This window comes from Rhynchophorus ferrugineus, unplaced genomic scaffold (genome assembly GCF_030347505.1).
Source record: "Rhynchophorus ferrugineus isolate W39M unplaced genomic scaffold, kcgeb_rfMv2 rfM9, whole genome shotgun sequence".
In the NCBI taxonomy this organism is placed as follows: Eukaryota; Metazoa; Arthropoda; class Insecta; order Coleoptera; family Curculionidae; genus Rhynchophorus; species Rhynchophorus ferrugineus.
The window spans coordinates 36,527,678-36,552,153 of record NW_027472588.1 but is presented as its reverse complement, the minus strand read 5'-3'; the positions used below and the strand labels follow the sequence as shown (position 1 = coordinate 36,552,153).

Sequence of the window (24,476 nt, the reverse complement as noted above, 5' to 3'; positions counted from 1 at the left end):
CTCGTATCAGATGCCTCAAGAATTATCTAAATGATTGGAAATTGACTTATCAACGGTGGGTAAACGTCTAAAAGCCTTGAGATTATTAAACAAAAACGGAAATTGGCTCCCTTAGGAACTAAAGTGAGGGATAATGAGAGCCGTCTTTTAATTTGTGACTTGCTGCTAGAATGACAAGAAACCAAGGATTTTTGCATCGGATTATTACCCGAGAGTAATGCCTGACCCAACATCAACACCAGTTGCATAACCATTCTGTGTATTTGGCAGTAACAAAACAACATAAAACCATACCACTATGGAGTAAAAGTGAACGGCCTAAATCATGGATTAAAATAACTAAAGCCGAAATACTCCAAATAACAAAAATCAGTTTCAAAAGGACATGCAGTAAGTCTTAATAAACCGGCAATATTCTTTAGATGTTGCTCAATATGACTACAATTTGCGCCGATTGATAGTCTCCTAGGATATGATGACTCAAAGTTTCTAGCTCAAAAAATAGGAAAAAGTTCAAACGATTGATATTTCGGTAAAAATTAACATAAAATAAATACTAAGAGTACCAAAAGAATTAAAACACGTAAAAAATTATGACTAAAAATATCAGTTTATTTCCAACAAATGCGTAACTTTCAAAAATATAATTCGTCCATGTTTTGTAAAAAATGGCAATTGGCGATACACCTAAACTGTAAGGTTCTTCAATTCCTGCAACAAATCAGTTTCTCCCTTGATCTTAGCAAGCTGATTGATTTCCAAAGGTTTTCCAGCAGCCTGATCTTTCTTCAACTTCTCAATAGCATCCAGTTTCTGGAATGAAATACAGACGCGGGTAAGATATCAGCAATGTGGGAAAAAATTAATCAATACCTTCTTGATATTCTTCAACTTTTTATCAACTTCTGGATCTCCGGTAAGTACAATTTTTACCGAGCTCACTACAGGGCTTGATTGTTCTTCGACAACTTCACCGTCCTCGGCTTGTTTCGCTTTTTTCGCTTCTCGTTTTTTCTTATTTTTTAGCGCAGCTTTCGAAGGTGCATTGTTTCCACCTTGTGATGAGATAAAGTGTTAAAACCTTAGAATCAAACAAGAAAGTAAAAATGTTAACACTCACCCACTTTGTGAGCTTCCTCATCTTCGTTATGTAGCTTTATAGTAACAGTAGGGCGATTTCTAGCTGACGGTGGTCTATAAACTTGATTGGAAGCTTGAGGCTGGCTCGAAACTATGCCCTCAACCTTTTTGCCGGTGATCTGGGGATCTTTAAACGTCAATTTCGGGTACAACTTCCAAATGACGTCATACAGTTCTTCGCCTTGCGGCCACTGAACCTCGTGCAAAAGAGAGCCGGAGTAATGCCAGATTTTAAATCCATTACCGATTCGCAAGCGAGGTGCAGTTGTAGCCGTTAAGAAGTGCTCACCGTCCGGAGCCCACAATAAACAAGTTGAATCTGACGCTTCGCAACTACCTATTTTCTTCTTGTTTACGGCATCCCAGATCTCAACCTGTCCCCGCAAATTACCGAAGCCTCCCAAAAGCAAAATATTTCCTTGGGGATTATAATAAATAGAATTCCGAGCACCTGTGCCTAGTTCAAACACCGGCTCGCATTTAAGATTGAAAATTGTCGCTTTGGCCGGCATGTAACCATATACGACGCAAAACTCCTGATTCTTCGGAGACCACTGTACACCGTAGATGGGGCCCTCCTTATCTGAAAGTTTCAGAATAAAAACTGTCCTTTAATTAGTTAAAGAAACATTACTCATGGTCACTAATGATGTATTTCCATTGACCCCGATGAAATGAAGCCCTTGTTTTCCATAATAAGATCCGCCAGTTTTATCTACTTCAGTAGATGTTAATAAAAGTGCATTATTCCCTTTAGAGTTCCACAAATAATCTACTTTATCCGCTTGCATAAAACTTTTATTGGCGATTGATTGCTCAAAATTCGGATATTTAAATAATCTACAAATTACAGGAAATTAATTTTAGCTAATTAACTTATGAGCGGACTACAACCTTCCAAATGACGGCTGTCCTGGGCCACCCAATGTATGACATAAAATAAAATATGTCCCAGCATTAGGAGATAAACCGTATGACACAACTTTATGTCCTGATAGTCTGGCAACAATTTTATCAAAATTGAAATCCTCATAAAACACCACATCTGTGTTAACTAATCTGGAAAATAACTTTTCATCGCTACTCCATTGTGGCTCCCTTAAAATTATAAGCACAAATAGCTATAATCTATTTAATATAACAATGGAAATATATTCATAAATTAAATATATATAATGGAAATATATTCATAAATTAAATATATATAATGGAAATATATTCAGCACAACATTAAAATAAACATATTCTTAGATGGACAATAAAGTAATTTCAGTTTTAATTTTGTTTATTGAAATTATAAACCTTTTCCCATTTATGTGCATTTAGTGGGTAGTACAACTAACTAAAATGATAATTAATATTATGATAACAAAAAAAAGATACTTGAAAAAATTTTGGTTAAAAAAAATAGCAATTCATAATTGTATTTAAAAAACAAATTAAAAAAAATATAAATTTTTGTATACTCCCAAGACCTGAAGGGATATCAATTATCAATATATTTTTAATTACACTGATATAAACATTGACAGCAATAAACATATACTAAAACTCAAACAGGCTTAATTTATTGAAATTATAAAATCGACTAAACTAAGATAAAGTATAATTTTAAATTTATATTGATATACCTCATTATACCTCACATATTCAAAAATAAGTCAATAATGCAAATAATTAATTCTTCAAGCTAAACTTTAATAAAGTTGTTTAAGATTATAATTACTCTTTGCTTCAAGAAAATTACTTAAAGACTTATATAGTTAAATATGTGAAGAATGATGTAAATTTGAGGTAAATTTGTTTTTTTTTTTTAATTAAATGATTAAAATTTAATAATAGTGTTTAACATATGGTAAACGCACTTTACATATTTATTCATCTCACATTTGAAAACTTTATTTGTTATGAATGAAATTAAGAAAATCTACTTACCAATTTACTTGTTTTTTCTGAATAAAACTTTTAACAAGTTCACCACTTTCACATTTATATATCTTTAAATTTGGACACCCTTGTGGATTTGCGTTACTTACAGTAAATGGTTCCCAAGTTAACAAAAATGTGCTTTTTGGAGAAAATGCTAAATGATAAGCCTTAGTATTTTCAATTACTGCAACTGTTTGCCAATTTTCAGTTTTGAGTATAGTAATTCTAATAACAAAAATGTTACACTATTATAATACACAGATGTCATACCATGTATTTTACTTACGTAAGGGCATTAGCAAAAGCAAAATATGTACCATCCGGGCTAAATAAAATATTCTTACATGATTTACTTTGCACTGGAGATACAGCCTCAAATTGTTTAAAACTGGGAGGGCCCAAAACAGCCGTTGTTCCATTTGAACCTCTAGCTGCAATAATATTATTATTACAAATTCAAAATAATTATTACAATTTACACTCACTAAAAAGTGGTATTGGTATAGCCATTTTGCCGCTTAACAAAAAATCGAAGTAATGTTTGTTATACACAATCAAATACAAAAATTAAACTTCATTTTTTATAATTTCTACAGTTTCTAAATAACTGGATATTTAACATTTTGAATACTGCACGTGGTTCATACCCAAGAAAGGTAAGAAAAGTCAAACGCCAATGTTAATCAGGAATAATTGGAAAACAAGATGTTCATGTGCTTCTTTAGTTGCCTACCTAAACAAATTTACAATTTATATTTACAATTATGTACAATAATAAAACGATTAAAGTCATTAATTAAGAATAATATATATATATACATATATAAATATGTTTAGGTAGGCAACTAAAAGCACATGAACATATGTTGTTTTCCATTAAGACTATCAAAATGACAATTTTTGTAAATTTATGTAAATAATTGGTTGCCTATATATATATATATGTCAACATTTGTCAATTTGTGAATGAAAAAGTAATAAGAATTTTCTTTGAATAATTTTATGAAAAATTTTTCTAAAATTTATATAAAAATGCCACCTACTGATAGTACACCCAACACTGAAACAGGAAATTTTGAATTATGCTATGCACTTAAATCTTTTAACAAAATACCGGTATCCGAATATGTTTCTAAAAAGACTGGTTTAACAGTATGTATTGCAGAAGTCGATGGCCCCATTGTTAACGGATATTTCTGTTTAGGTTTGTGCTATAAATATTGTTAAAATTAATATTATTATATGAATTCATCATATTGTTACAGTTACTGAAGCATTTGATGATGATGGTTTACCCCATACCTTGGAACATTTAATATTCTTAGGAAGTGAAAATTATCCTTACAAAGGAGTTCTTGACTTACTAGCAAACCGATGTTTAGCTTCTGGCACCAATGCCTGGACTGATATTGATCATACTTGTTATACTATGGAAACGGCTGGTGCAGAAGGGTTTTTATCCTTGATGCCTATATTTTTGGAACATATTTTATATCCAGTGTTGAATGTAAGTTCAATAAACTATTTAGGAAATATATCTATTATATATGCTTCAGGATGAAGGGTTCATTACTGAAGTTCATCATATTACTGGGGATGGTGAAGATGCTGGTGTTGTTTACTGTGAAATGCAGAGTAGAGAAAATTCAGCAGAATCACGATTACATTTAACTGTTGCTAGAAATATTTATCCTGGTCATTGTGGATATTCTTCAGAAACTGGAGGTATTATGAAAAATTTGAGAGAATCAACTAGTAATTCAAAAGTAATTATATAAAACAGTTTATGTATTATCATTATTCAAGTTATTTCTAGGTTAAAGCTTATCATAAAGAATTTTATAGACCAGAAAATTTAAAGATTATTATAACTGGCAAAATTAACCCACATGATGTGTTTAAAGCTTTAGAGCCTTTAGAATATCAGATATTATCAAAAGTAGGTAAATTAGAATTAATGGCATATTATGTTTATGTAATATTTGCTTTAAGGGTGAAAGAGGCCCATTTCAAAGACCATGGCAGTCTCAAGTTCCACCATTGGACTCTTCAAAAGATTTGGTTATTAAATATCCATCTGATGATGAAGATAATGGTCTTTTTGCTATAGCTTGGAGAGGGCCTAGTTGTGTAAAAGACTTATATACTGTAACGGCATGTTCACTTCTCTTGAAGTATTTTACTGAAAATGCAGTGTCTCCACTACCCAAAGCTTTTATAGAAATTGATGATCCTTATGCTAGCAAAGTATGTAAGTTTTATTTTTATATATGCAAATTACAGTACTGTTGTTTTATTTAACTGAAATTTGTATTAATACTATTTTTACTAATTTATTTAACTTAATAATTGGGGACAATATTAATGTAATTAAGATATAACTAATTAATATATTTTAATAATTCATAATGTCTCAAAACTAAAAAATTCATTTTGGGAAAAAATGAAAGTTTGTTATTACCTGTTTTCTATACACATTTTTTGTGTGTGAATTGTATGACAGCTGTTATAACAAATTATCTCATTTTATTATAGGTAAACTACAACTTTTATGAGAATTCTGAATCTTGTATTTACATCATGTTTGAAGATGTACCGGTATCAAAATTAAATTCTTTAAGCCTGAAGCTCAAAGAAGAATTGCAAAGAATTCTCAAAGAGGAGGATATAGACATGAAAATATTGGAGAGCATTATTAGCAAATATAAGTTAGAAAATATAAGTAACATAGAAAACAATCCACATCACTCAATTGCTTTTATGATAATCGGACATATGCTCTATGGCAACACAAAGGATGATGCAAGTCTCACATTACTCATTGCTAAAATTTAATTACATTTATATTCCTTTATAGTTAGAACAACGAGTAAATCCTCTTGAATATCTAGCCAAACTCATAAAAGAAGATAAATCTTTCTGGTTAGGAATTTTGGATAAATATATGGTAAATAACACATATACAGCTGTGCAATGTTTTCCCAGTAAGGAAGAAAAACAGAAAATGACATTAGAAGAGAAGGAACGCCTAGAGAAACAGAGACAGGAATTAGGTCAAGATGGATTAGCAGAGAAAGCAACACTACTACAGAAAGCTATTGAATTCAATGACAGAGAACCTCCTAAAGAAATGCTTACTTCTGTCCCTATTCCTAGTTTAAAGTCAATTCAATTCCACAGTATTGTTAGATACAGTACAGAGTCCAATCCAGATGGTAGGTTGGATCTGTCCAAAACTCCTGTCTTTACATATTTTGATCATCTCAAAACGGAGTTTGTTTTTGTATGTATAATATATAGAATTTGTAGGTAATAGAAATTTGATTTTAAGTTTTCCAGCTATATGCTTTACTAGACACCTCAAAGGTACCTCAGGAATTAAGAATATATTTACCGCTTCTCCTAGAGTGTCTTTTAGAGTCTCCAGTTGAAGAAAATGGAAAATTGATACCTTATGAAGAAGTCGTAGCTAGATTAAATGATGACACTGTGTGTTCTGTGACTTCAATAGGTATTTGTAATAATTTATTTTCACAGATTTTTTTATAATTTCTTATTTCACTAGTCTTCAAAGGTACTTTATTCAATGATTTATTTATTATATTTATAGGCTTAGGACGAGGCAGCTTGTTCTCATGCGGCATCTATGCTCAAACTGCCATTCTTTCCCTTCAGGTGGAATCCAGCAAATATGAAAAGGGTTTGCAGTGGCTTCAAACGTTGCTCTATAAAGTCAATTTTTCAGTAGATAGAATAAAACTAATCTCATTAAAAATGAACAATGCAGTTGCACAAGCCAAACGTAGCGGCAGGAACGTTGCTTCTTATGCAATGAAGAATTTGTGGTACTCACAAGGTAAAATCTTCTTAAATCAAATTTTGATATATCTATAAGTTATTGCTGTTTTTCTTAAATTAATACTTATATAATTTGCCAGTCGAAAAGCAATTTCGCTTTTCTTCTTGTTTTTTAAGAGAATTTTTTATTTGAACTTTTAAAGAGATTTTTAAATCGTTTTGATCGATTTATGGTAAAACTATAAGCGTTTCACTTGAAACCTCTGAGATATCTGGGCGAAAAACTTTTCCTTCTTTACACCTAAGATAGTTTTGCAGTTCCCCGAACAAATGGTAATCGAATAGAACAAAGTTAGGTTTTTCCGAATTACTAAAAATGGCTGATTTAGCATTATCTATTGGTTAAAATCGTATTGGTCGTTGAATAGAGAGTCCATATTATTGTCGTACATGATCCACATTTCATCATCATTTCAAAAATGGCCACAAAGTGGAAAATGAACAAAGCAATTTTGACAGTGACATAACAATTTTCAATAACCCTGCACTTCGTCAAACAAATTTAATGCACCATTATTAAATTTGACATTTACTAATAATCAAACAGTGATTAATTTCACATATAAATCTCTGTTATTCCATAAAAAGTGCGACAAGTGAGTCTTTGCTTGCAAAAGAAAACGCGAATACCTCAAAAATTACATCAAAACAAAGTAGAAAATCCTAAAATTTGAAGATAAAATCAAGTCAACTTGATCAAGTCAAAAACAAGCGAATTTGACAATAATAATGATTCCAATAGACCGGATGTTTCGGTTATATTGTGGCAATGAAGTTGTCAGTGGCCCATTTTCGTTTATCATCCAAATAAAGTGCTGCTCAGTTAGATCATAGATAATTGGGTAGAACTTTCCATAGAGTTTTTTAGCATTCGTTTTTGAGTTTTTCTATATAAGCCTACACAGAGTAACCAATTATTGTCGATTACACTTTGGGGAAATATTAGACATTAAATTTCATACTTATTCAAGTGTTACTATCTTGAATCATACAGCCCTGGTAGACATATTTTACTTGACCTAATAATTATTTTTAAGGTAGTAACATTTACGAAAATGGAATCCTTCTGCAAAGCAAATTCCTTACGGAATTGTCACAAAAATTAAACAAAGACGATACTCAAGAAATTTTGGACAATTTTGACCGTCTGAGAACAATTATAACCAGCTCATCGAACCTGAAACTTTATCTAGCAGGAAACTTGGATAACTTAGAGAATCCCGCTGCAGCTTTAAATGATTTTTATGTAACGGAAAAGTTGGCTCACGTAGAAAAGTATATCATCTATTTTGAATTCTACCTTGTTTTTATTTTATTGATATTTTTGCAGGTTATCGGTCATTTCCGATTATGAGCTTCTAGATGATCCAGAATATTGTCCCAAACCAGGTTGTATCATCGGTTTGGGTTGTACTGAATCCTCGTACTTTTATCAAACGACCAAGTGTATTACATCATTTAATGACAAGGATCTACCAGCTTTAATGCTTTATGTCAAATATTTAACTCAAGCCGAGGTAAATAATAATACGATACTAGTTGAAACAAATGTTTTATACAAAACCTCATATTATTGTTTAGGGTCCAATGTGGAAGCAAATCCGTGGCAAAGGGTACTCATATAATTACAACATTGTTGTGAAGGTTAACGAAGGCCTTATTTACTTAATTTTTGCACGTGCGACAAATGTACTTGGAGCTTACCAAGAGACTAGAGACATAGTCTCCAAACAACTGACCACTAAAGAATGGGATGATACATTGATAGATTCGGCAAAGAGTTCCTTAATTTTTGATATTATAGAAGAAGAACAGACCATAGGTAACGCGGTAGGCTTGTCTTTACGTTCTTATTTCCAAGGTGTGGACTATACATATAACAGGTACAGTTTTTCTTCAGTATTACAAGAGTATCAAGCAAAGTATCATATTTTTCTAGGAAATTCCTCGAGTCTCTTAACTACATAACGATAGAAGACTTGAACCGTGTTGGCGACCTTTATATAGCGCCGTTATTCGAACCGTCTAAAGTGAAAACAGCGTTGATCACCGATCCTGCTAAAATATCCGACATGGCCGAAGGATTCAAAAAGTAAAATACTTTCCCCGTATCACAAAAACGTTATTTAATTCTAAAATGTCGTTTTAGGTTTGGTCTAGATCTGATCGGTTACCCAACTCTAGCGGAAAGTTATTTGAAGTATTAAGTCTGAGCTTAAGTATATAGCTACCATATAAGTAACAAAGGTGCACTTTTAATGTCTTAAAATATTCATACGACTATATTATGAGCTTCGATTTTATATAAAATATATCTATTATATAAAATATATCGATTGTACTTTTTAATTGTGTTTTTAAAAATATAAACGTAATTATAAATAATGTTTTATTGATATTTAGGATTTACTGATACTCCATTGAATATAATGAGTTCATCCTTTTTTTATTCGATGGATTCAATTTATTATTTCATACTCCTTGATGGAATTTTATGGAATGCAAATCAGACTGATGGGTTGATATAAAAAAAAACAAAATGTAACGAACAGAAAATATATATATCTTTACACTTAGTTATCTTTGAAGTCGAATTCTTATTTTTGAAGACTTTAGTCTTCATATAGTGATTAACACCAAATTCTCTTGAACCTCTAAATTAATAAATTTGATCACCTAGAAACACTTTCTGATTAACATGCCTACTTAACTGTAGTAGATAGAGGCTATTTTGTTTTTACTTCAAGTTTTGTTGTCTTTTGGAATTTGCTAACTTACTTTGTTGTCGTTTATAGGTAACTTTCTCAGTCATAGCATCTATTCTGCTGTTACTTTAGGAATTTTATTGCTGTTCTTTATTATTCCACTAGAAAATAAAGTATCTAGAATATTAATTATTAGTGTTGTTAATCCTTGTGACAGATCGTGATTGCATAGGTGATACTGTCAATAATTTCTTTACCGATCTGATATGTTCCCTGACGATAAAGCTATATTTCCTGATACGAATGTTAAAAATGCCTCATGTGTTCTACAGAATATAGTTTGCATTGAAGAGCCATATGGGTTATGAATAAAGTGAGAAAATATGAATTATTAAACCAAACCATCCAAGCTACAGGAGGAAAAATATTATAATGCTTTTTGTCAATTAATTCTTTTGGAAAACCAAGATAGTTGGACGCTACTACAAAATAGATCCAAAGACAGATTGTAGTTCTTTCAACATTTTTATCGAATGAGGATTGATTCAGGAAAATAGAAACAGATAAACATAACAGGTCAATTGAAAAGTCCCCGGCCTACCATAGTAAAATTTGCACATTTGTTTGGCAAAATTAGTTTTTTTTATTCAACCGTAATTCCCTTGAAGGGCGTGTAAAAATGTGGAAAGTAGTACGATTTGTCCTTTGCTTCAAAATAGGCCTCAGTTTCGGAGATTACTTCTTCATTCGACGAAAATTTCTTCCCAGCGAGCATTCATTTGAGATCTGAGAACATATAACAGATAACATCTGGAAAATACGGTGGATGAGGAAGTAATTCGAAACAAAATTCATGGGTTTTTGCCATCGTTTTCACTGGCTTGTGACACGGTGCATAGTTTTGGTGAAGCAGCACTTTCTTTTTCTTCAAATGCGGCCGTTTTTCAGCGATTTCATTCGATAACGCTATGTAATAGTCGCTGTTGATGGTTCTTCCTTTTTCAAGGAAGTCAATGAAAATTATTCCATGCACATCCCAAAACACAGACGCTATAACCTTGCCAGCCGACTTTGCGTTTTCCCACGCTTTGGAGCGGGTTTATCGTGTGCAGTCCACTCGGATGACTGTCGATTGAACTTCGGAATGAAATGATGGAGCCATGTCACATATCGACGCAAAAGCTCGGGTTTATTATGTTTGACCATCTTCAAACATTGCTCCGAATCACCAATTCGTCGCTGTTTTTGGTCAAAAGAGAGCTCGCGCGGCACCCACTTTGCACAGAACGTTCTCATACCCAAATATTCGTAAATGATGTGATGTACACGTTCAGTTGATATCTTTAGAGTGTCTGCTATTTCATTCAATCTCAATTTACGGTCATTCAAAATCATTTTGTGGATTTTTTAAAGTTTTCGTCGGTAACAACCTCTTTTGGGCGTCCACTGCGTTCACTGTTTCCATTGCTCATTTCACCACGTCTAAACTTAGCATATCAATCCTTGATGGTTGATTTTCCTGGGGCAGTGTCCGAAAACTCGACATCAAGCCAAGTATTTTCCTCAACTGTATTTTTTACCTTCAAAAAGCAATATTTTATCAACACGCGAACAACTCTTCAACAAAAGTTGCTTCACTCAAAATGCTATAATTCACAAACTAATGATCCGACAGCTGTCAAATTTATACACGCATCTTTTGAGGGTTAGGGCTAACTAAAAAACATATGGATTTAATTCTAGTAGCGCCATCTATGTGTCAGGCCGGGGACATTTCAATTGACCTGTTAGATAACCCTCGGCCTTGTCGAAACTTGAACTATTTGATACAAATAAAGAAGGGTTAAAAAATAAGTTGTAATATACAGATTTAGGTCAACTTGATTTAGAAATAATATATTTTTAGGTATTTTTTATTACATAGCCTTGTTTTTATTTAGATCGTACATAGTGTTAAACTTAAAAGCTTAATTTATTGCAAATTGCCCACGCAACTACAGTAAAAAGCAATTCGAATTAAAATAATTGTTGTTTCTATAAAATATTTTAATAGTATCCACGGCTAATATGTGTTGTAACTTACTGGCCACCTCTGATAGCTTTACCAGGCATGATATTATTAAAATTTAAATTGAAATAAACAAACAAAACTGAAACAATAGCACAACCATCATAAAAAGATATAGTTTATATAATAATATTCTGATTTTTTGTTATGAACTTGCAACATGTATCCTTGCAGTGACATGCAAAATAATTTAAATTTGTCGAATAATTACTCGACACTAAAAACTAACTTCCTTAAACAGTTTTCATAAGTATCCTTATATAATTTCTTCATATCTAAGTATTTAATTTATCATAAATAAAAGCGTTTTAAGTAGATAATTCGTGAAATAATTATGTGGTGATCAATTTTAAATTAGCTGTGGCGATTTTGTAATGGTAATAAAATGGACGCATGTAAAATAATTGTACCATCGAGAAGATAACGAACGCATGGAGTAACAGGATGTACTTCGTAATTGTTAAACGCGTAGAAAGTAAGCAGTCGGTGAAGCAGAGCAATGTTTTTATATCGTGACCTGAAGTGAAGCTTCGCCTACTTAACGAATGTAGAAAGCATAACTCTTCAATGGCATCTAAGCAATATTTACTCGTCTGACGGTGAAAGATATTGATAAAATATATTAATACAAATTTGTCAAAATATTAGGTTGTAAGAATATTAAAATATTGAGAAGCAAAATTTAATTTTTAATATTTCTCTTAAACATTTTCATCAAAAAATACCAATTAATATTGAAATAATTAATTAGCCAACTATTATACCTATAACACAAGAACTTAGTTCTGGAGAATCCTGGCATGCCCACAAAAATTTGCATTTACCACGTTGCCAGTAGTTGAAATTTATACGTATAGTTAATGAATAGAATATAAACAGAAAAATTATCTTGAATTCACAAGTTAACCTAATATTTCTTATGAGACCGAAGTTAAAATGTCTTGATATATTTTTCGTCCCCTGTAATACAAAAACGTAATACGAATAACCTTTTATAAATATCTTTCATTTTAAAATAATTTTGAAAAGAAAAAAGAGAAAATAAAACAATAATATATCTTGCACGGCACTAAAAAATACCTTCATTGTTTCCTCAACGAATCTCCTCATGGAAACAACATGGAAGCCCCTCTCTCTATTCGTTCAATAAAAGCAAGGGATACAATTTAAATCGATATGGGTTAAACATAAAATCCTCTTTCTTTAAAGTAGGGTAGGTACCCATAAACTAAGTTTATGGCTTATATAACATACGCCCTGTATTTTTGACCGCATTTGCCCATGCTTCAACACTTGTAGCGTCAGTTTCATGTTCTAAACTTGTAGAATTCAATAAGTTTGCTTCCTGAATATTATATAAATCTTTATGAGTCAATAAATCTAGTCATAAATAGTATGAATGACATTTTAATAACTCTCATCTCTCACCCTTTGATACACTCTTATGAATTCCTGATTGATTACGTTCGAATTTAAATGTAATAATATTTTTACCAAAATAGGAACCCACAACCTCAAAAATCTTTATGCGAGCCAAATTTCAATATTTATTGTTCAATTTTAACGGCGTGGAATGGTTATATGATCATCGAGCTGAGATTTTGATGAGGTATACTCACATAAAGGACATTGAGTTATATTTATCTGTATATGTTTTACTTTTGCAGGGTTAACTATGTAAAAAATATAATCCAATCAAAATATTAAATCCAATCTGCATGTCATGCATATGTCTGTTCAGATTAAAATTGCTATTGGAGTGTTTTTTTTTGACAATATTGACAAATCGATGATTTATTCATTAATGCCTACCAATTATAATCAAAATATGAACAGTACAAGAATAAATAAACTATTAATAACAAAATTCCTGATCAGGAATCAGGCGGAAACTACCGAAGTTTAACGAATACCTGTTAGAATTCCCCAGAAATTGCCACTACTCTTATTACTATTATTTTCAGACGAAAGTATTGTTATATGTTTGAATCTCACTAGAAAAAATTTTTATTGATTAGAATTAATTTGTAATATATTATAAAACGGGACATCGCTAATATAGTATATCCAACAAAACTGACAAATCACGTCATCAAAATTTCTGTCGTCAGTACGTCCCAATGTTGCCACATTAACTTAGAATTTTGGTTTACAATATTTGCCAGTTGGTAATGTCTAATTACTTCAATATCAATAAGAAATGTTTTCAAGAATTTTGTAGACATTTGACAACAGGGTCGACTACCACCAACACAAATCGAATTTTATAACAATAATTCATTAAATTAAACCAATCATTGATGTTATATTACTTTGTAGATGTCAAAAAATTCACCGAGGTAGTTTTTTTCTTGCGACACACATTGTAGCTTGAGTGATCAGCCTTGACATTGGTGGCATGCCAAAATGAGAAGTATTCTGGGGAAAGTAATAATCTTTTTTTCAACACTTGCAAAAAAAGTAATTTATTGAGAGTGAAATTGAAAAATGTACTATTTAAAATACTTTCCACGGCTAGATACTTTTTTTGTAGAAAATATGCCGTAGATTTAAGAAAATAGTAATAAACGACATGAAATTAACAGCAGTTCACAGAATTCTTCTTTTTAATTTGATAATAATATAAAACAAATCAGGCGTTCAATGATACTATTTATTATATCATTATAAAGTGGTATAATTTCATAATAAACATATTTTTAAACTAATGATGTAACTTACGTCCGCAATCAATTTAACAAGTTTCTAGACGTTAATTTTACTTAATTTATCATTTAATATCAACATGATATCTCGTTTATATACTTTTAGAATACAAAAACTGTTTTCTAATAAGTTTAAGTAATTCCGATAAATATTAATACAGTAAGTTATTTGCAATTTATAGTAGTCAAGGTTCATATATGCCAAATCTCTTTTTATTATTATATATTTAAATTGTATACATTCATGAATCGTTTTGGTTCGGTAAGAATTAAAAGTTCAAGTTAATAATATGTTAAATAACCCTGAAAACGTTTGTAATTTATATAACTCCAATTATATAATTTTGTGTTATAGTTTTTTATTATTATCCAAGTCCAATTGTCAGTGTCCGGTAATAGAATGCATTACTAGTAAGCTGTAGTATATTCAAAGTTTTTTTGTACATAAATAATATATATGATGTTTAATGTATTGCCTTTCCGCAATTTGTAAATTCGCCGTTTCAAAATTAGACAATATTTTCCAATATTGATAACATTTTTGTTCAATTATTTTATTTAATTTAGAATTTTGTTGTATTTTTATTATATACTTTTTTCTTGTTTTTATCAACTTTTTTAGAGTTTTATGTCAAATAAGCATAATTTACGAAAACTTAGTGAGCTAGTTTTAGATGAGTTAAGTTGCTATGAATAGTTTCAAAAGTTTAAGAATAGTGAATTTAATGTAGTACTATCGGATTCTTAGTACCGTAAGTCCATATTTAGTTTTGGGTTCTTGATTTTAGAATGACTTCATTATTATTCGTAATGAAAATTGTTGAGCTAAAAACGATGAGCTTTAAACGCGATTAATATGTTGTAATAGAAAAAAATTAGATATATTATAAGTTATTACGGAAATATTGTTATTTTACGAATTATTTTGTATGGATAGATTTTAACTTAAAGCTTTAAATGCGATTAAAATGTAATAGAAAAAAAGATATATAAGTTACGGACATACTGTTTTTTACGAATTATTTTGTATGGAGATATAAACGTTATTACAACAACTTATAAACAATGGTAGCATGTAATATTTATAGAACTATTTACCAATAAACTAAAATTTAGATAGGATTACTTAAAATATTACTAAATAAATATATATACCACCAAAAAACTCTTATTTCCTTTGATATCAAGAAGTAAATATTATTCTAATTAATGTCATTTTATTATTATATTTATATGAAAGGACAATATTATACAGTTTTTCAGTTAAAAACATATATTGAAGATGTTATCAAATTATCCTGATCTTTCTTAAATGTTATAATTAGTAAGCTTATCAGCTAGCATTCTATATTATTTGTTATAGTACATTGAGCGCATCTATGAAACATGAAACAAAATAACTTGTTTGCGAGTCCGTGAAATACGTCACGTGTATCGACCTTACAGGTAATTCGGATATTTCTTTTATTTTGCGGCCATTCAATTACGTATTATTTTGTACAATTCGTATATTTTATCGAAGATAATGCCAGGAAGTCAAAATGCAGCCGGAATACAAAAAACGAAATATTTATTTTTAGACAATATTGAAATTGTAATTTACATAAAAGTAAGGCATTTGGTTTCGTTAGGTTTGGTTATTTTGATACTTGATTTGGTGACTACACCAACGCTAGACATCCATTAAGTAGAAAAACTTAATATTTTAATTTTAATTGGATATGCATCAGGTCTACAAAGTAATTTTAAAGGATCAAGGTGATCTAAATGATATGTTGCAATCCTATTGTTGAAGACCATTCTGATATTCAGTCTATTCCAGTTATAAAGTGACTTTCTGACTTCCAGTAGTATAAATATAAGCTTTCTTATATTTATACTGCGGCTGATCTATCAAATCGATACTTCTTTTTCTTAAGATAAAATATTTTAAAAAAGAAAAATATGTGTCAAGGTGAACTAAATAATATATTGAAACTTTATTACTGAAAAGATTTTGTGATGAAAATCTTTCTGTCTTATATTTATATAGCGGCTTATTTATCAAGTGATCACTTCTTTCACAAAATAAAAATGTGTTTCGACACCGACTTATCTAAACTTGATCACCTTGCAATAACACATACACAGTAAATATTATTTCTTTAGATTCTCCGGGCACTTTTTATAAATGCAAATTTGGTTTTGCTCTTAAATTGTGACACTTTTATATATTAGCATATGCGTATTGACATAACCTGGACATTGACATTATATAGCCATTAACATTAAAGTGTAAATTAAACAGAGATATTCATTAATATTAATTATTTGATGAAATGGATGAACATTGTTTATGTTCCGTACGAATACAATATTATTTTGTAATGCCTAGTCGCAAAAAAATGATTGATTGTCCGGTATAAAATCAAGTGACGTGACGCCTGTTGAAAAATTATGATATATTCAAAGGGATCAAGGAAAATAACATTTTCCAACAAGGCCGATAGAGTTCATGTTTATGCTAACATAATATTGATAAAATAACATAATATAAGAGTTAGTAGAATCATTGCATACTTAGCTCAAAGTATCACGTTTTGTTATACAGTAATTCTGTTATTTACGTAGATATTTACGTGGCTTTTGCCTAATTTATTTGAAATTAAGTCAGTTAAAAATAAGCATTCACTATTATAAATTATAATACCTCCTATATTTTACATATAGTCGATTAGACAAAACGTAATTTCGGGTTTTTAAATATTTTTACATGGCGAATTTATTTATAACAGGACCACCATAGTAAAACACATTTTTTGGCAAAATTAGTTTCTTTATTCAACATAATTCCCTTCAAGGGTGATACACTGATTACATAGCGACCCTCCAACTTTTCGATACCATTTTGTAGTACGATTTCTTCCTTTGCGTTAAAATAGGCCTCACTTTCGGCGATAACTTCTTCATTCGACGAAAATTTCTTCCCAGCGAGCATTCTTTTGAGATCTGAGAACAGAAAATAGTCTCTGGCGGCCAGATCTGGAGAATACGGTGGATGAGGAAGCAATTCGAAGCACAAGTCATGGATTTTTGCCATCGTTTTCACTGACTTGTGACACGGTGCATTGTCTTAGTGAATCAGCACTTTCTTTTTCTTCAAATGCAGCCGTTTTTCGACGATTTTATCCATCAAACGTTTCAATAGTAATAGTCGCTGTTGATGGTCCTTTCTTTTACAAGGTAGGTAATGAAAATTATTCCTTGCGCATTCCCACGCTTTGGAGCGGGTTCATCATGTGCAGCTCACTCGGATGATTATCGATTGGACTTCGGAGTGAAATGATGGAGCCATATTTCATCCATTGTCACAAACCGACGCAAAAACTCGGATTTATAACGCTTGATCATCTTCAAACACTGCACTAAATCATCAACTCGTTATTTTTTTTGATCAAAAGTGAGCTCGCGCGACGCCCACATTGCCAGAGCTTTCTCATACTCAAATATTCGTGAATGATATGATGTACACGTTCAGTTGATATCTTTAGAGTGTCTGCTATTTCATTCAATTTCAATTTACCGTCATTCAAAATCATTTTATGGATTTTTAAAACGTTTTCGTTGGTCTCAACAACCTCTTTTGGGCGTCCACTGCGTTTACCGTCCTCGGTGCTCATTTCACCACATCTAAACTTAGCATACCAATCCTTGATGGTTGATTTTCCTGGGGTAGTGTCCGAAAACTCGAGATCAAGCCAAGTTTTTGCTTCAACTGTACAACTATACAAGTAAATTAATAATTATAATTTATAAAATAAATTTGGATAGACTATATATGTAACCAGTCCAATAAAACAGCAAATGCTCGTTATCAAAATTCATGACTTCAGCATGTTGCAATGTTGCCGGATCAATTTTTATTTTTATTTCTTGATTATTTGATTCTGATTAATGTTTTAAAAATGTTTTAGACACTTGACAACAGCAACACTGTTACTAATCCAAATTGAATTTTGTAGGCTGATTGGTTAAATGTTCAGATGCATCAGACAGCGTTTTATCTCTTTCTAACTACGATAAAATGAGAAGCAAATATATACTCCGAGTTTAAAACTACAATTGGTGTCATATTCAACATCATTTATGCCTATGATTGGCTGTTTTAAAATGGATTGGCATGATATAAAATATAAAAACAAAAGAAAACGAAGTTGCTACACCACTGGGAATGTTAAAGAGAATTAAAACGTATAAAATAGTTAGTGTATGCAAAGTATTGTTTACACAAACATCTAATTGGTACTAGAGCAGTCCACAGATTCGCAAAACATGTGTCAACAGCAATAAAAATTCATCAAACAAAGCCTTAACGTGTTTGCTAAAATGCCAATGTTTACTATCCAAATTCTAATAGTTTTAAACTTCGTAAATTATTATATTCAACAGTTCATCTTTTATTTATTTCTGTTCATATTTTATTATCACATATATTAGATAATGTAAACAGGATGTACATAATTATTTAGTATTAGCATAATGTTCTTGCAATCTCACGGTTGATCTGTATCCTACAGCTTCTCATAAACTAGATCAATTTACAACTTTCTCTCAGTTTTAGACATTATATCGTAAGAATGCATTAATTGTATTCAATTTAATCTGCCCTGTCCTCCGTATTTGTTGAATGAGTTTATATTTTATTAAAACTAGATTTTGTCTATAATTGTTGTTCACTATGATGCATTTTAACTGGTGAGATATTCTAGTTTAATAATTTGAAAAAATGTTCATATTTTCAAAACTAAAGGGTTAAACTCTTAAAAAGCTAAATCTACTAAAGGATATTGTATTAAAAATGATTTTTATATTCAGTTTTCTATGACTCAATTTAATTAAGGGAATATTCTAGTCTAGACATTTGGAAAACCCTTTTTTTTCATATTTAAGTTTAACCTCTTAAGAATATGCCTTTAAGAGAAACAGAAACACTAAAACCCAAACTTTAAGCGCGTTTTTCACGAAATTACTGTTGTCGAGATGGTTGACATGATATCTCAAGTTCTACTAAACCGATTTTCTATCGTACAAAGTAAATCTACAATAAAATTTGATACAAGCCGGCTTGGTGACGCAGTGATTAAGGAAACAGGACGGTCCTCCTATTGCTGCGATAGTTGCGAGTTCGAATCTTGCTACAGTATGTTATCTACTTTATGTTTGTGATTGTGTTTTTTATTATTTAATTATTAGATTGTTACTAGTCGTTTCCGTCTAACCTATAATTTGTCTTTATGGTAACTTAAATCTAGGTATATAACTAGGATGACCCATCGGCCCTATCTCAGTCTCTGGTGAAGTAATGTTTATACATGTCACTGCTGTATTTTTTATTATATGCACCTCACTACACAACACTACACAAGATCAGATGGTTTGATTCTTTTGAGTCTGTGTCCTGTTCTGGTGGTATTCAAAAGGTGCAATACTTCAATATTCTCATGAGAATGGAGTATTTGCAATTTTCTTGATTTCTTGGCTGACTGTGGGGATATGAACGTCTCGATGTAGGTAATCAGCCCAATAGTATTTGGGTGCGCCCACAACACCTCTCAGGACTTTGTTCTCAAAAATTTGTATTTTATTTATGTTAGTCTTTGCAGAACATCCACATAACTGAACTCCGTATGTCCATATAGGTTTCAGTATTTGCTTATATAATAGCAATTTATTATGTACTGATAATTGTGATTTTCTTCCAATTAGCCAGTACATTTTTCTATATTTCTATTCCAGTTCTTTTCTTTTCTTCTATATATGTTCCTTCCAGCGAAGTTTTGCATCAAGATTTATTCCGAGATATTTAGCCTTGTTGCTATATAGAATTATAGTATTATTTAATGTTATTGGTGCTTGTACGGTCTGTTTATAGGTGAACTGCACATGTACAGCTTTACTTTCATTAATTCTTATTTTCCAAGCCTATGTCCAATTATTTATATTGTCAGCAAAGGTAGCCATCGTAATATTCTCCGTTTATGTATATCACAAGTGTAGAGTAGATAAAGCATTGGTCCCAGTACACTTCCTTGTGGTACACCTGCTTAACTTCTTTTATTGTAGAGTAAGCTTCTTCTTGTTTGACTCTAAACATTCTGGTTGTAATGTACGATTTTAATAGTTCGGTATGTTGTTTTGGTTTCATTTTCTGTAGTTTATGAACAAGGCATTCATCCCAAACCTTATCGAAGGCTTGTGTTACATCATATATATAGCTGAGCATACTTTTTACTTTCCTAGGCTTTTTCAATAACATCTGTTATTCTGTGGACATGGTCAATTGTTGAATGCTTGTTAATAAACCCAAACTGGTGTGTTGGTATTAGGCTTTTTCTCTCCATGATGTGATTGTAATTGTAAATATATTAGTGGATCTGACAAGGAATAATCATCCGAGTCACGCCAGTAACCAGACTGGGCAAGACCTTCCGGTATGGTCTCTAAATTGGTTACTAACCAGTCGGCGGGCTTAAGGCCGAGGACCGTTGTTCGGAGACCACGTAAAAAATAGGTTCAGTCCAGACAAACCCTCGTTGGTAGAGACTTTAAAATATTGCAAAAAAAAGACATACATTTTTATTTTAGTTTTATAATATTATATTTTTAATTTATAATATTAAATAATATTTTTAATTTATAAAATTATATTTTATTATATTAAATTTTTAAAATCGAACGTAGTTTTTACTATCGAACAGAGTACTATAGCAGCACTTGGTCTAAAATTAAAATTTTCTTTTTTGGTTTAAGATTAAGATTTTTTTAGAGCCGGCTTGGTTGGTGCAGTGGTAAAGGCGACAGGACGGTCCACCTACTGTTGCGATAGTTGTGGGTTCGTATCCTGCTGGGGCATGGTTGTAAATTTATATTTGTGATTGTTTAATATTTTTTGATTGTCCTGGGCAAGAGTGTAAAATTTGACAAAGAAAAAGATCCCAGGCACGCCAGTAACTAGGCTGGGTAAGACGGGATGTCTGCTGGGATGATTACTAAGTTGGTGACTCGTTAGTCGCTAGAGTTAACACCGAAGTCTGTGGTTCGAAGCCAACTTTAAATTGTAGGTCCAGTCCAGATAAACCCTCGTTGATAAAAAGGAGACTGTAAGATATAACAAAAAATAGACTTTTTTAAGACCGTTCCCTTCATCAGGCTGTAATTTTTTGGATTTTAAGTTTTTTCTTTAACCTTTTATTTCGTAATGTTATAAAAATGTATCGCCAAAATAAAAAATAATAAAAAGGCTTGATCAACGGAATAAAATTATTTTCTCTTTTTTTTATTTATCAACACTGAAAGATATAAACAATTCTATTATGGGTAAAAACAGGTAAACACGTATTGGACAATTTATAACAAACACGGGCCAATTAAAGAGCACGAAATGGTTTCTTGAAAATAAATAAAATAATAAAGAGGGACGGTAGTGGAAGGTGGTACTACCATACAGGTATCAGTTGCGAACTTTCTCGTCAGTGTTTGGTGTGCTAGAGCGAAGTCGATTAGCACCTAGTTAAGTCCGACGAATCGAGAACGACAAAACATAAAGGTTTCTCTATACGGTCCTCGTATGATGCGTTGAATAAGCGAGTTGATAGTTGAATCGAAGTGATTGTGGGGGACAAAATGAGTGGTTTGGAAGCTATCGGGACCAACGGAACTACCAAGGTACTAATGATATTCGTTAAATGTAAATTATAATGTGTAGACGTATAAATTCGAACTAATATACGCTTTAATATTCAATAAATTCGCGAATATTAAGCGGAAACGGAACAAATTACTTATGCAAAGAGATTTTAAGTGGTCAAAATGGTTAGGCAACAGAGTGAACCAAATATATACAATGGTCACTATTCATATTTCGGGAATAGGAGAAAAAAACAAATAGTTAAGCTGCGAATATATTTTTATTGTTTTTCAAAGTACTCACCACGATGATCGATACACTTTTTCATACGCTTAAACCAATTTTCAAAGCATTTATTCCATTCCCAATGAGGTATCTTCAAAACATGATTTTTGAACGCTTCAATAGCTTCTTCGGGCGACGAAAATCGTTGACCACACAGTTTATTCTTCACGGATGGGAACAAAAAGAAGTTATTGGGTGCCAAATCAGGGCTGTACGGCGGATGACCCATCAACAAATGTTTTGAATGCCCAAATAGTCTCTTATTTGAGCCGATGTGTGAGAGCTCGCATTGTCACGATGAAGAACAATCCGGCGTCTCTTGGTTGTTTTCCTTATTTCACCGAAGACTTCTGACAAACAAATAGTTGTGTACCAATCAGAATTTATTGTTCTACGATCCTCTAGAGGCACTGTTGCAATATGATCAGTTTTCCCGAAAAAACAGACCACCATTTTCTTTGAAGTGCATCGTGCGCGAACAACGTTCGTTGGATTTGGTTAATCTTGGAACACCCATACAGTCGATTGCTACTTACTTTCGGACTCATACGAATATATACATGATTCATCACCTGTCACTATTTTATAAACGTCTTTCAACTTTTCAAACTTTACTATGGAACCGTCAGATGGACTCACATGACAACAGTGTTGCCAATTCGCGAAATATAAATAGTGACCCTCGTAGAACAAACTGGTTGTTCAATCAATTCGAGCAATTCAGGTTGTTTATGATAATTATTTTTCTCTTTTGTAAATCGAAACTTTTTGCTCAAATTTTTGTATCCAATTGTCTGAAAAGGCAATAATAATGATCAGAATGTATTTTTTTGCCAACCTGAAGGTAATTAACGATGAAAGTTCCTGTTGCATTCCTAAAAACTGGTGCTAACACTTTCTTAGTTCATTTCTGAACAGGAAATGCTTTCTGAGTTGAAGAGCCGGCTTCACAGCACTCCTTAGCCTCTTGTTTGGATTCAGAACCACGATGTCTGATACAAGTTTAATGCTTGGTCATGAGACGAGACGAACAACTGGTTTACTAAAATATTTTTTGAGTTTTAAGAACAGCTAGGTGCCACAATAAGTTAAATCAACTGAATAAACTGCTTGTGGAAACAATTCGTAGCTTAATTCAGGTATAGATGGGTCTTCTTGATGGAGAATGATTATTCTTTTATGTAAAATTGATATTTTGGTGATTTTTTGCTTCAAAAGATAACAATAATAATCCGAGTTTACTGTTTTACCTATCTAGCAATCCACGAACAAAATACCTATTGCATAACAATGGAATAGTGATAATACTTTCTTGGATCATTTCTGAATGGGAAATTTCTTCGGAGTTAAAGAGCCCGCTTCACAATGCTCTTTAGCCTCTTGTTTGTATTCAAAAATCCGGTGTTTGATCCAAGTGTTATGCATGGTAATGAGACGACACGAAAACTGACTTACATTCCAATAAAATGATGCTAATACTTTCTTGGGCAAATTTCTGAAAAAATCAAGTCCCCTTGAAGCTACACTGGAGCTTCAACCAAGAATCTACCACTGCTTCTTCTTCTTGATTGGGTTCAGAATAACTGTTAGTCATTTATAATAATGTAACGAGCAGAAAATGGCATTCAAACATGTGTATATTAAAAAATTTCAATTTCAATTTATTCTGCTGTTGATGATGGAACACATGATGTTACACTAAACTAATTAATGATGATGTAGCTTTGCTTGTTATCGTATCAAAACGTTGGTAAAAATGTTCTTTCTTCAAAGTTAAATAGAAATAAAAATATGCCGGCTTGGTGGCACAGTAGGAATGTAGAAAAAATATCGAAATATCGATAAATCGATATTTTCCGAAAAAAATATCGATATTTTTGGCCGATATACCAATATATCGATATTTTTCGATATTTCTTGAAAATAAACTAAATATAACTTTTAAAAGTTCGGTGATTGAGATTTTGTGGTCAATGATTTGGTATCTTATTTTAAAGGTTCATCAAACTATCACATACTAAAATATTTCAAAAAAATATCTATTTTTTTAGAGTAATATTTCACTAATTTTATTTTTTCTTAAAAATATCGATATTTTTTTAAAATATCGGAAACGATAT

The 24,476-nt window shown here is 31.5% G+C and overlaps 3 protein-coding genes across 3 annotated transcripts in view; 2 read left to right on the top strand and 1 right to left on the bottom strand.

Annotated features, from left to right (window-relative positions):
- Positions 1-24,476, top strand: part of Fatp1 (Fatty acid transport protein 1) — a 65,141-nt gene that overhangs the window by 12,270 nt on the left and 28,395 nt on the right. Inside the window, exon 2 of the mRNA XM_076414728.1 lies at positions 21,892-22,109. Within this exon, the coding sequence (XP_076270843.1) occupies positions 22,068-22,109 (42 nt within the window). The 5' untranslated portion in view covers positions 21,892-22,067. The remainder of the gene's footprint in view (positions 1-21,891; positions 22,110-24,476) is intronic.
- On the bottom strand, positions 592-3,773 carry eIF2A (eukaryotic translation initiation factor 2A). Its single transcript, XM_076414746.1, has 8 exons — positions 3,555-3,773; positions 3,356-3,500; positions 3,076-3,294; positions 2,035-2,238; positions 1,775-1,980; positions 1,121-1,723; positions 874-1,055; positions 592-813 (listed from the first exon to the last, which is right to left on the bottom strand). The coding sequence occupies exons 1-8, from the start codon at positions 3,577-3,579 to the stop codon at positions 688-690; spliced, it is 1,710 nt and encodes a 569-aa protein (XP_076270861.1). The 5' UTR covers positions 3,580-3,773; the 3' UTR covers positions 592-687.
- LOC143203078 (uncharacterized protein C05D11.1) lies at positions 3,988-9,309 on the top strand. Its single transcript, XM_076415195.1, has 14 exons — positions 3,988-4,273; positions 4,335-4,576; positions 4,626-4,835; positions 4,886-5,008; positions 5,062-5,316; positions 5,605-5,871; positions 5,927-6,352; positions 6,409-6,580; positions 6,680-6,925; positions 7,965-8,202; positions 8,258-8,444; positions 8,509-8,810; positions 8,867-9,019; positions 9,077-9,309. The coding sequence occupies exons 1-14, from the start codon at positions 4,072-4,074 to the stop codon at positions 9,132-9,134; spliced, it is 3,081 nt and encodes a 1,026-aa protein (XP_076271310.1). The 5' UTR covers positions 3,988-4,071; the 3' UTR covers positions 9,135-9,309.

Coding starts and splice junctions, on each gene's coding strand:
- eIF2A (XM_076414746.1), bottom strand. CDS start 3,579: ATGGCTATACCAATACCACTTTTTA. Junction 3,295..3,355: donor GCTTTTGCTAATGCCCTTAC/GTAAGTAAAATA, acceptor TTTTGTTATTAG/AATTACTATACTCAAAACTG. Junction 1,056..1,120: donor TGAGGAAGCTCACAAAGTGG/GTGAGTGTTAAC, acceptor TCTCATCACAAG/GTGGAAACAATGCACCTTCG.
- LOC143203078 (XM_076415195.1), top strand. CDS start 4,072: ATGAAAAATTTTTCTAAAATTTATATAAAAATGCCACCTACTGATAGT. Junction 8,445..8,508: donor AATATTTAACTCAAGCCGAG/GTAAATAATAAT, acceptor ATTATTGTTTAG/GGTCCAATGTGGAAGCAAAT. Junction 8,811..8,866: donor GTGGACTATACATATAACAG/GTACAGTTTTTC, acceptor ATATTTTTCTAG/GAAATTCCTCGAGTCTCTTA.